We start from the raw sequence: 12,375 nt of genomic DNA, 5'->3' as shown, positions 1-12,375 counted from the left end.
TACCTCATACAACTACCACGAAAATGACTCAGTGGAGTTAAGAGGCACTGTCAAAATATTCATTCATTTAGGCTTCGGTATAGCAACAATATGCCAAATTTAAATTTTGTATAATAGGATTAAATTCCTCCAATCTCACTATTCAATCATTCAAAAGCATAGTTTTGTTTTTTTAGCAAATGCTGATCAAAGCCAATATATACAGAGGAAGGAGGATATAAAAATAGGAGTAGCATTTTTGGTGATAGGCCCCATATTGAATCTATATAACGTGCAAAAATAGATATAATGATTTTGCCTTATGTGTTAATCATAAACAGGGTGGTAAAAAGCACAAATGACAAAACACTCCAGAGTCTGTTTGTTTGTTTTTATTGTGTTTGTGGAAGAAACAGCAGAGAAGTGATAAAGAAACTTAAATTTAACGACTACATCTGTAGATGAAGATTACTAGTTTATCTGATAACAGCATCAAGACCTTCAATGTAAAAATACAAACAACCAAATTCCTAATTTGAGACAAAAAAAATGTGTTGGATACAAAATTCATAACTATAAATCACAACTACATCTCAACTAGAATACGCCCAAAATGATTTACAAGACTACAATATTTTTGGATTCTTATAATCTCACCACAGATTACATGAGCATAGAAAATAAAACAGTAGTCGATTACAGAATTACACTTACGGTGTTTAGTTTTTACTTATAACAATTCCCAGAACTATTTCCATTTAATTTTCCTTGTTTAGATGCATAATTAAACTTAATTTTTCCATTTATTCTAAGTAAAGGTTAGTAATTAAAGGCCTGCACCCTCAAACATTTAGAGATACCTGTTAGAAAATCAAAACGAAACTGTAGACGTGTGTGAATATGTGTTTGTGTGTTTATGTGTGTGTGAAGCATGGTGGTACATGCATGTTGTGTGTGTGTCCTCTCAGTGAGAGCTGTATCTGCTGTTATCTCTGGTCTCGGTCGTCTTTATCAGCAGTTTTGGAGCAGGAGAGCTGCTGTTAATGTGGTTGTAGCCATTAGTACTTTTAGTGCCTAGAGAGAGAGAGAGAGAGAGAGAGAGAGAGAGAGAGAGAGAGAGAGAGAGAGAGGGGCCAAACAAACAGTTAAGTGAATGAGAGGAGCAGGTAGAAAGGTTAATCATTTAGTCTATAAATTGCTAAAAAAAAATTGAGAAATAGGCATTCACAGTTTCTCACAGCCTGCAGTGAAGTCATCAGTTTGCTTGTTTTGTCCGACCAATAATTTAAAACCTACAAAACCTACAGAGTTTTTAATTCAGTCACATGACAAAGAAAGCAAAGAAAGCATTTTGAGAAGCTAAAACAACACAATATTTGGCCTTTTTGCTTGAAAGAGACAACGATTATTCGATTATCAAAACAGTTACTGATTAATTTTGTCTTTGACTGTTGCCGTTCTAATGTCAGCCGAGTATTTGACATCACTGAAAACAGTGCAGGACATACAGTACAAAGGCAAACGGCTACTGAAATGTGTTTAAAAAATAGTCAAATGATCAAAATGGAGATCTGCAAAAATGATCTTTATGCTCCACTGAAGTATGGACAGTCTGCAGCTGCGCAAGCAACGTTCTTATCAGGACAGAACATACTTTACATCTTAAAGACGAACAGAAGAACTGTGAGGCCAAAACCCATGTATTAGGCTTCATTTGAGAGATAATATCTTGTAGTTTCTGGAAATGTGCTTGTTTAGCATGTGGCTAAAACACAAAAAAGTGTTTTTGGTCCTTGTCTATAATGAGTCATATTTGAATAACAATAACTAGGACATGCTCTATGCAAGAACTATGCAAATCACCACATACCTTCTAAATCTTGTCAACGACACCTGTATAAAATTCCAGACTTCTAGGCCTAATCTAATGGGAACTAGGGAGTTTTTAGTTTATGGTGTCACTGGTGTCCCCAGACCTCTCCAAAAAGCCTCCAAGTAGCCAAATTGTGCCGGTTGCTTTTACTCTTTACTGTGTGATGCTAAGCCGCTTACAACTGGCTTAAGTGGGTCTCTGGTGACCCTGTGGATGTTAAGAGGTTGAAAACATGTAACACGTAAGCTGCCAACTTGTCAAAGATGAATAAGATGTGCTGGTTGTGTGCTGCATCATTTAATTGTCCTGGTCACTATTAAAGTTGTTTGCCTCGGCTTCCAAAAACAAAAAAGTACAAAAGGCTTGTTTTAGATCATCTTTTTATCATTTTTGTTGTTGAAAGTAGAGAAGCAGACAGGAAATGATGATAAAGATGACATGCAATAGAGGTTGAAAGCCAGATTTGAGCCTGAAACATCCCAGTATGTGTCCTATAGACCAGTAGGCCGCTGTGGCTCTCAAAGAAAAGAAATATCAAACACTGGAATAAAAAATACAGTTGAAAAGAAATTCTCCACTTCTGCTGTTTGTAATTTAAGCTCAATAGCAACATGTGCTTCTACTGCAAGAGTGATGTTTATATGACTGAGTGTGAAGCCAGGATGTGGTTCAAGCATCTACACCTGGTTCAGGTTTGTCCTCCATGGTGCCTTCTAGCCGAGTTTAATACTTACTGTAGTTGGAGACGGCCTGGATGTTGAGGATCGACTGCTGTCCAAGTCTGCAGGAGAAGAGATGCAAGGTTATTTGGTATGTTTAAGTGGAGAGTCATACAAGACATCATCACGCTTTCCTCTTCCTTCCTCTCACCTGTCCTCCTCTCCTTCCAGCAGCTTCCTGTAGGTGGCGATCTCAATGTCCAGAGCCAGTTTCAGGTTCATCAGGTCCTGCAGGGGAACAGAGAAATGGCAGAAAGGAGTTTTAGATCAATTTGATTCCACATTACTGCACATTGAGAATATTATGCTGTATTCTCCCTGTTTCTGCCCGCCTCATCCCCTTCCCCACTGATGCCTGTTTCTCCCTCCAGGTCTCACCTGATACTCTCGGAGCTGTCTGGCCATGTCCTGTTTGGCTCTCTGCAGAGCGTCCTCCAGGTCTCTGGTCCGGGCTTTGGCTTCTTTCACAGCCAGCTCTCCACGCTCCTCCGCCTCAGCCAGCTGGTTCTCCAGACTGCCGCGCTGAGGGGGGACAGGGACAAGAAATCATCCATACTGTATTGGACTAGTCTATATTTAATCATGTTTTTTATGTTTAGGATTTTATTTACTTTGTATTATTTTGTTTTTACTATAAAGCACTTGTTTTGAGTGATAGTAACTGAAGAAAATTGTATTGCTTTGGGTATAACACACCTGAAATAACTCTAGAAATAGACAAATATCTATATATGATCATCAGAATTGCAGCTTTGACACAAATAACTATAAACTTGTTAAAACTCCTGCCTTGTCTACAATATTTGAAGATACCAATAAACAGAATTTGGAAATCAGAATTATGTACGTGATAGTTTTGCTCCTTTTTATGTTTTTCTTTTTCATGTTAAAGCAAAAAAATATATATAAATATTATAACCTGCAGAAATAATGCAATTTAAACAACCATAAATTTGTGGTCTCTTGCAATAAAGTATATTTTAAAAAAAAGGAATGGTCTAAAAAAATAGTTTTTCATACTATTACTTTGTTTTGACTTTGGACTTTGGATCGCTTTACAGCACAAAACAGAAAGCGGACGCTGTTCATCTGGAGCAAACTGAAGCAAAAGTTTTAATAAAAGAAAATAAACTCTATTGTCTCTTGTCGTTACCAGGATGTTAAGGGAGATGCAGGTATCTCCTAACATGATCTGTGTGTGTTTCTGTACCTGCGCTTTGACGGCCTCTATCTCGCTCTGCAGGCGGCTGATAAGTCGGTTGACCTCGGCCACTTCTGCCTTCACAATGCGGAGCTCGTCTCCATACTGGCTGGCCTGCACCGACATTTGGTCGAACTACAGACAGAAGAACATCAAGCATTATCTGTCATACTGCTTGTAATCAGATACACCAGCTGCTGTATTTCTGACAAACTAGCTGAACTTGCTGTAACTTTAACACAAGCTGTCACCACCAGTAACCACAGGTGTCACCAAATCAACCAGTACTGCAATTTTATGGATTAAAACTTAAGTCTTTACCTTGCTCTTGTACCAGGCCTCCGCCTCCTCTCGGCTGCGGGCAGCGATCTCCTCGTACTGAGCTTTGACCTCAGCTACGATCTGCTCCATGTTCAGGCTGCGACTGTTGTCCATCTGAACCACCACTGAGGTATCTTTGATGCTGGCCTGCAGCTCACGCAGCTCCTGGTCAGCAAATAAAATACAAGTGACAGTTAACAGCAGCAGACACACAATATACCATCATGAGTGAGAGGCAATTATAAATAACATTTTCAGACTCTACAGGACTAATTATTAGCTGGAAAACGTCAATTTAGATGTTGTTTTGTGTCTCTTTCTTGAGCAGTTAAAAATATTTGTTGAAGACAACGTGTGAATATGTGACTTTAAAATGCAAAATTACACTTTCAGTTTAGTTGTAGTTGTTTGACTATTCATAAGCATTGCAACATTATAATTATGAACAAAAAGGAGCAACAAAAATAATCTCATCCAGGTTGTGCAACATTAAACTGTCCACTACAGTAATGTTATAGAACTGAAAACATTTTGTGACTCATTCAAGAGAAAAATCCTTTTAACATTATGAAATATATAAAATTGTGGCTGCATGAGTTCATGCTTCCAGCTATTCTAATGTTTGGGAGAACAATCCTGACATAGGAATATTACATTTGGAATATAATTTTCCATTTTCCTAATGGTTAGCACCAGTAGTGCTGTCACCTGCATTTATTTTGCTAACATAAATCTAGAAAATACATAATTAAACTGTCAGAAGCATGTTTAACAAAAGTAGAGCAATGGTGTGGTGGTCAGGTGCACTGCAACTTAAGAAAACATATGCAAATAAAAAAAAACAAATGCCAATAAGGAAAAGTTCTTCCCCACTTTGACAACACATATGTTGCATTTTGAAAACATTTCAAACAAATAAAACACAAGAAAATGAAACATAAAGAAACACATTGCATATAAAGAAATGTTGAAAGTTGAACACAAAAGTTGAACATAACTGAACTCAGTAACAACACAAATGTTTCTAGGCGACTCTAAAAACACTAGTAATTAGTAAAATGTTATGTGTATGGCCAACAATATCAGAATCATGCAATCACAATATTACTGACTAAAATAAACTGTTAGCTCATTTTCCAGCATGTCCAGACATTTTTCTGTGAAGCTGCAGCGCCTTTAGCTCTTTAGGGGATAACATGAACAATGTTTAAGTGTTATTTTAAGGTTTTTCTGTAATACTGAAGGCTTCAAAGACGCCTGACAATAGACAACAACAACAACGACAACCAAAAAATGATTTCCGTTGGCTGATATAAAAAACCTCCCAGAGGCCGCTGATGTTTGAAGTCGACTCTCCACTGAGTCTCGTCAGCGACAGAACAATAAACCGAAGGTCAGTCCGACTTTAACGGTTTCACAAGGAAATAACTGGATACCAAATGGGGAAAATGAATCAAGTGTGCAAATAAAGAAATACAGGAAGATGACTGTTTTAATAAATCGTAAAAACTGTTTTCAGCGCCTCTGTGGTTCAAAGCATGAAGACATTTCATTACCTCTTCGTAGACATTACGCAGGAAGTTGATTTCGTCAGTCAGAGCTCCCACCTTATCCTCCAGATCTGCTTTCACCAGGTAGGCTGAGTCTACATCCTGAACACACAAGAGACACACAAAGAGACAAACCTGCATGTGTGAATGAAAATCTTTAATCTTACTTTTGCAGCCTCATTGTGTCACTCTGAAGCAAAAGTTAAGACACAATAGACAAGAGACAGAAACCTCTTTCATACATGAAACCTGCAACATGTTGGGGTTCAGTTATCTGGGAAAGGTTGTAGTTTCTGTCATTCACACACGTCAGGTAAGTTGTGGTAAGTTTTTCCCACATTTAGTCATTTAGTCTAACATTATCAGCATATTGTTTTGTCGACCATATTCCATATTACCTCTTTTACTCTTCAATCTTAATGGCTCAGATATTAGCAAACTAACGTTAGCTTTCTCAGATGGTTCATTCAGCTAGCTAATGCAACAGTTCCTCTCTGTAGCATGACATGAAACCAAACCATCTATTCAGCCAAGGTGAGTTTAAATGACCATCATCATATCATAACTCCTCATCTAAAACCTTGTCATTAAAAATGTGTTAAATATCAAAGAAATGTCTTAATTTTTAATCGCTGGCTAGCAATTTTCAGACCTAAAATTGGAATCACAAGACAATAAAGGGTGAGAACCAACCTCTCTACTACAGTCAAGAAGTCAGATTTCTGAAAATCTTACAAGTTTCTGAGTTGGTGAATTGTCAGAACATCTTATGTGGAAAAAAGACTCCAGCTCCTGTTCCCATGTGACACTGACAGGGAAAGTTACCAAAGCATTTATGGGTTTTTCATGCATGTGGTTATGTATAAAAGAGATAGAGAAGACGAGAAAGACAGGAGACAAGGGAAAAGGACAATGAAGTGGTTCATCTTACTCACCACACCTGTAACATATGAATGAATATGACTGAATGTGTCTGTGTGTCTACTGACCTTCTTTAGGATAACAAAGTCATTCTCCAGGTTGTTTCTCTTGTTAATCTCCTCCTCATATCTGGAGCAGAGACAAGACAGTGAGATGGAGGCCATGTGTTTCAGTACACAATAATACTTATTAAGATGTTGGCTCGCTGCCACAGTGACATTATTTACTTGTGTTTATAGTCCTCCACCAGGCCTTGCATGTTCCTCAGCTCCCCGTCCAGTTTGGTCTTGTCGTTGTTGACCAGGTCCATCTGGCGCCTCAGACCCGCCATGTAGGCCTCGAACAGGGGCTCTACGTTGGATCGGCCCACCCCCTGAACCTGCAGCAGCTCCAGTTTAGTCTCAAGCATCTTATTCTGCTGCTCCAGGAAACGCACCTGTGGAGGGAGGTGGGAAAGAATAAGAAAGACACTGCAGTTAGAGGGTTTTCATATACTATAACGCATCCTGTAGCAGCCATATTAGAGGTTTTGACACTATACATATGATCAATTTTGTGTTTAATGTTAGCTTGTTAACCATGGTTTCTGACCAAATAACCATTTTTGTCTCGTTAAAACTTAAATTAGCATAATTTGAACACTGGGTTTCAGAAAGAGTCCAGCAGGAACTGAAAGAAATGACATATGAAGCTTCCATTAGCATGGTTAGCTTAGCAAAGACTACAAACAGAGGCAAACAGCTAGCCTGGCTCTGTCCAAGGGTAACAAAATCCACTTACCAGCACCTGTAATGCTTAATAACTAACATTGTATATCTTGTTTGTTTAATCTGTAAAAAAAAACTGAAGTGTAAATAACATGCTTTGGTTTTACAGGGGAATATGCCAGACTTTTTGTTGGCTCAGCTTCTTATTTAGTATAAAAATATTGCTAAATTAATCTTATAACACAGTTATCTTATTTGCAAAACAACTAATATATACAGTAGCTGCTAGTGTTGAAAACTTGGCTAATGGACACCAGTAAACATTGACATTGGTTGGTTTATTATTATCCAGCTGAGTGTTTGCCTAACCAACATGTGACAACATAACAAAACACAAAATAAATCTTAACAGAAGTTGTATCTTGATGCCGTTTCACTGGAATTTTGGTTTAGAGGTTTTAAAAAGACTTTTTCAAAACAAACTCAATTTGAAAACCAGAACTGTTCAATTGAATAACTGCTACACCATTGTTTCAATATGAAACATTCATTACTATGTTTATTAGTAATATTTGTCTCCGGATATCTGTCTTTATATTATCTAAAATATAACTGAACTAAAACAGGCCCCTGGCCAGTCTATATGTCATAACTCAATGTGTTAACTATACTTCATTTTTTAATTGTAAAATTTTATTCATATATTTATATCACCTGTCTTTTGTGGTAGCTGTATTTTCTCTTCCCTATTATTTTTTCATTGTTATGCACCATAATATCAGGGCAAATTTCTTGTATGTGCAGTCTTACTTGGCAATAAACCTGTTTCTGATTCTGATGCTATTATCACGTGTTATTTACTCAGTAAACAGAACATGAAACGGTATTCTCTGAAGACAAAATCTGATGTTGAGAGTGAATACAAGTTGTGCTGTCATGTGACAACATTGCTCATTAGGTCTTTTTTGTTCTTATCAGTGAATAATGTCTTCCTTGGATAAAACAAAGAGAAGAAGCTGAACCATTCCAGCAGATAAGCAGCACAACATCAACACCTGACTGGACTCCAGGTTTGTATCTGCACAGCTCGTGTTTCCTGCCTGCGGCCGGGTTTATCCACCATCCATTATACCTCCCGACACAAAGCCTGTGTTCTGTTCAGAGCAGAATAATCTCCCTCTGAGACACAACCACACCGTGTCTGACCTGATTTATCAGGTTACAACCCAACTCTATTGGGCGGAAATGGGACAGATAGCTGAGATATCCAGTGTCCCAATACCACTGATACAGAGTTTAAATGGCTGTTTAAATCCCAGATGCATTCAGTGCCGCGTTGGCTCTTTTTTTTTAAAAGGTTTTAAGTCTCTTGTTTTTATCAATAGTTCAGGTCTAAGTGTGGGTTATCTGCAACAACCAGTATCAATAAATGCTATTACATTCCCAGTGATCTTGGGTCATTGACCGTCATTCAGATTTAAACTGGTTTATCATCCTACACCATATAAAACCTGCCCGCCTGTTGCATTGGACTAATTATTTCTCTGCATGAGGGAACAAGCTCGTTAATGTTTCAGTGCTGTTGGGGCCAGGTGGGGTTGGATTACACTGGTAGCTGCAGGGTCGGTTTATTAATCAGTTGACTTGACTTTGGCTTTTATCAGTTTTCGCATGTCGTTATGCATGGCTGCAGTAGGAGAGGTGGTCACACTGCCACAAAAGCCAAAGATCAGATAAATTTATCAGCCAGGAAAATCCAGATAGTGTGTATGAATGAAGAACAAACTCCCTTCTTGTGTTTCATCCTTGCACCAAACAGATTATATCATTGAATAAGCAAACCTCACTTAGATTTTAAAAAAAGATCTCAGGTTGTCCTACCTTTCCTGCAGCTAAGAGCTCCTGTGACCCTGACAAGAGCAAACAAGGACTCTTTTGTGTGTCACCTATTAGCTGGGAAATTACGTCAACCATCTCTTTTACAGATGGACAAGCTTTCAAATGTTTGCTGGCAGGTTTCACAATATTTTGTCTTGTGGAACTGAAACTGATTTGGTGAGTGCGTTTTTCAGCAAAATATTTCAACACTTTGAAAATCTGATATAGATAATGAAACCCATGAGAGCATTTTAAATAAATAAAATCCAGATCAATGAATCGTTTTGTGACCAATCTTTGGGTGCTAAATCAAAATTTAACCCCATTTTTGCACTTTGACTGTAATTGAAGGATTTCCAGATGCTCAAAAGCAAAGTCTCTACAGGCAGTACAGATGGAAGGCAGTGAAATATACGGTAAAAAAATGTTTGCCAAGTCATTTCGTCATTAAAACTTCTGCAAACCTCTTCTGCAATTTGCCACAACACTGCCAAAGTGGTGTAATCTTGCATAAATATACTGTAATAATCACTGCAGATTACATCAGTATAAATGTTTGACTTCTTTGTGATTTTATTTGATTTAAATCAGCACCCAGAAAGCTAAAAATAAAAAGGTTAATTTTGTACATTTGGACAAACGGATCTCCGTCTCTCTGCGCCTGAAGAGTGTCTCTGCTGATGTGAGAAGCCAACAATGCCTCTATTGTGAGAGTGTGTTACCTACTCCGTGAGAAAGCGGAGATGTTCCCTAAGTAGGGTATCAATGTCCTACATTATCACTGAGCCGGTCACTTCTTCTGTGGGAAATATGTGCCGCCTGTGTTCTTCAGGAGCCTCAACACGACTATTATTAACAGCTCTTATTTTACTATTAGCCAGAAATCTTCCCCACACCTTTAAAATCTGTTTTAAATATCTAAACATAATGTAAAGTTGTAAGATTGTGCTATGATTGTGAGCTTGTGCAGGTCTCCATTAAGGTTAGCTTGTGTTCTTATCTCTGACTAATGTTCAATTCAGTTTAGTTAAGCCAGGTTAGCGTTTGCTAATGTAACAGCAACATTAGCAATGATGATTTATTTACAACCTGTCAGAAATTTTTTGTTGTTGCAGTTTTTATCTGGGTCTGATGGTTTCTGACAGAGCATCCTGTTTCAGCTGGTAACATTCATTCATTCCATGTCTTTGACGGAGGATTCAAGGTCATAAAATTACCAAACCAAGAAGTAAAGGTAACATTTCAAGTTTGGTTTTCTCTCACAAAAAGTGAAGGTAACTAGACTCACTAAACCTCGGCTTAATGGCGATGACTAAATTTGGTGTAATGGCTCCCACAACGAAAGGACAATGTTGTCAGTAAATGTTCGTTTGGTAAATGAGGAAAGGTAAACAAATTACCAACCCACAATGTAACAACAATCTCGTTAGATGTGAAACTTACCAAAAAATTAGGGTATTTTGCTGGTTATTCATGTGTTGGATGGGAAGCCAGTGCTTTCAGGCTGATTTATAAATCGTACAAATGTTTTCTACAGACTTAAAGATGTTTAATTTCTGTAGAATATGTGTTTTGATGTTGAACATCAAAATTGTATCCTTAATTTTTTCAATTCAAATAAGTGGCAGACGTTGAAAGGTCATTCATGCCTTTTTTTAAAAATCCAGTGAATACAACTTTATACAATGACTGAAAATAGAGTGAAACTGGAATTTTTATAATAAAAATTTCCCAAATACAGATGTAACATCTTCAAATTGCTTCTTTTGTCTGACCAACACTTGAAGGTAATCAACGATATAAAACAGAGAAAAGCAGCAAATTCACACATCTTATAGTCTCGAACCACAGAATATGAAAAATTCAAAGATTTATTTCTATCAAATTATCAAAATAGCTGCAGATATTTTTTTGTAATTGATTCATCTTCATCTCTAGTCCCTTTACCTTATCTATGAAGGATGCAAAGCGGTTGTTGAGGCTCTTGATCTGCTCCTTCTCGTGGGCTCGGCTCATGGACAGGCTGGGGTCGATCTCCAGGTTGAGGGGGGCCAGCAGGCTCTTGTTGACCGACAGGGACGCCAGCGGGGTGCCGAGGCCGTGGTGATGCCCGTTGGTGCCCGCGTACAGAGAGCTGCTGCTCAGGGAGATGCCGCTGAAACCCCCCTGAACTGGACCGAAACCACTCAGCCTCCTCGACCCACTGCTGCTCCGGACAGAGTTACTGGAGCTGATTCGCTTGGTACGACTCAGACTCATGATGGAGCAAGAAGAAGAGGTGCACAGATGAAGGGAGAGGATGTAGAAGGAGAAGCAGAGGAGAAGGTAGTGGAAGGACTGAGATATAGCTAGAAGAAGGAGAGATTAGGGAAACAAGAGGAAGAAAAAAGCAGTTTAAAATGAAATGCAGATTATTAAGTAAATTAATAAAATAATAAAACTTTCTAAAAAACAGAAGACTTGCAAAAAAAGAAGCTGGGCTGAGCAGAGGATCAACGACAGAGAAGGAAAGTGAACAGGTGAGTGCGAGATGTCCGAGCACAGTGAGGCGTCTCAGGTGTTTTTTAAACCTCCCAAAGGTGGGAGTCAGAAGAGGAGGAGAGAAGCTGTGGTGTCAAATATCTTGTTATGTGTTTCAGGTTTTTAGGGGAAATTGTGGCAGAAATAAGTTAGTTGAAAGGTGCTGGTGAACAAAAATTCACCTTTTGCTCCCTAAAATGTAACTTCTAATTTATAACCAGTAAAACAGTTGTAACTTTATTTGAGACCTGACAACAAACTGGACACTGTGGAGCAGTGGTGGGAAATTACATTAAGTACTGTACTTAAGTACAATTTTGACTTACTTTTTTTTTTTTTTTTTTACAGATAACATCAAGATATGTTTTAAGACATATGAAAATACACTTTGAGTAATAATTTGTGTAATTTTTTTCCCCCTACAAAAGAGGGGAACAGCTTATGTCAAGTCTCCATATTTAGCATTTATAAGCAGTATATAAACATTTAATACATGTTTATAACACACTATAATGTAGTTGTAAGCAGATATAAATGTTTATTAATGTATTTGTCAACAATTATATCTCACCCATAACTGAAAGCTACTGTATAAACAGATAATAAATGATGATATAGTAAAACACAGTTGTGATAATATAAAATATATTTTCATACAAGAGGTTGAATGATTGTGGACAGGTACTGTACATTAATAAACATTTAA

The 12,375-nt window shown here is 37.8% G+C and overlaps 1 protein-coding gene and 1 long non-coding RNA gene across 2 annotated transcripts; one reads left to right on the top strand and one right to left on the bottom strand.

Moving 5' to 3' along the window:
• Positions 1-356: 356 nt before the first annotated feature.
• On the bottom strand, positions 357-11,865 carry si:dkey-222f2.1 (keratin, type II cytoskeletal 8). The gene is made up of 10 exons (XM_067586274.1): positions 11,097-11,865; positions 6,792-7,000; positions 6,633-6,693; positions 5,650-5,745; positions 4,094-4,258; positions 3,782-3,907; positions 2,950-3,093; positions 2,723-2,799; positions 2,587-2,633; positions 357-1,053 (listed from the first exon to the last, which is right to left on the bottom strand). The coding sequence occupies exons 1-10, from the start codon at positions 11,406-11,408 to the stop codon at positions 944-946; spliced, it is 1,347 nt and encodes a 448-aa protein (XP_067442375.1). The 5' UTR covers positions 11,409-11,865; the 3' UTR covers positions 357-943.
• Positions 5,638-6,918, top strand: LOC137180963 (uncharacterized). The gene is made up of 3 exons (XR_010928096.1): positions 5,638-5,727; positions 5,819-5,956; positions 6,804-6,918. It is a non-coding gene; the product is annotated as an uncharacterized lncRNA (long non-coding RNA).
• Positions 11,866-12,375: the final 510 nt, after the last annotated feature.

This window comes from Thunnus thynnus, chromosome 4 (genome assembly GCF_963924715.1).
Source record: "Thunnus thynnus chromosome 4, fThuThy2.1, whole genome shotgun sequence".
In the NCBI taxonomy this organism is placed as follows: domain Eukaryota; kingdom Metazoa; phylum Chordata; class Actinopteri; order Scombriformes; family Scombridae; genus Thunnus; species Thunnus thynnus.
Note: the sequence above shows the minus strand (reverse complement) of the source record. Positions and strands in the feature narration are given on the sequence as shown.

Excerpts from the sequence above, each read along its gene's own strand:
- si:dkey-222f2.1 (XM_067586274.1), bottom strand. The coding sequence starts at position 11,408 with ATGAGTCTGAGTCGTACCAAGCGAATCAGCTCCAGTAACTCTGTCCGG. Across the intron at positions 3,908-4,093 it reads AGGCCTGGTACAAGAGCAAG|TTCGACCAAATGTCGGTGCA; the intron begins GTAAAGACTTAA and ends TTCTGTCTGTAG. Across the intron at positions 2,634-2,722 it reads CTGGAAGGAGAGGAGGACAG|ACTTGGACAGCAGTCGATCC; the intron begins GTGAGAGGAAGG and ends CTTCTCCTGCAG.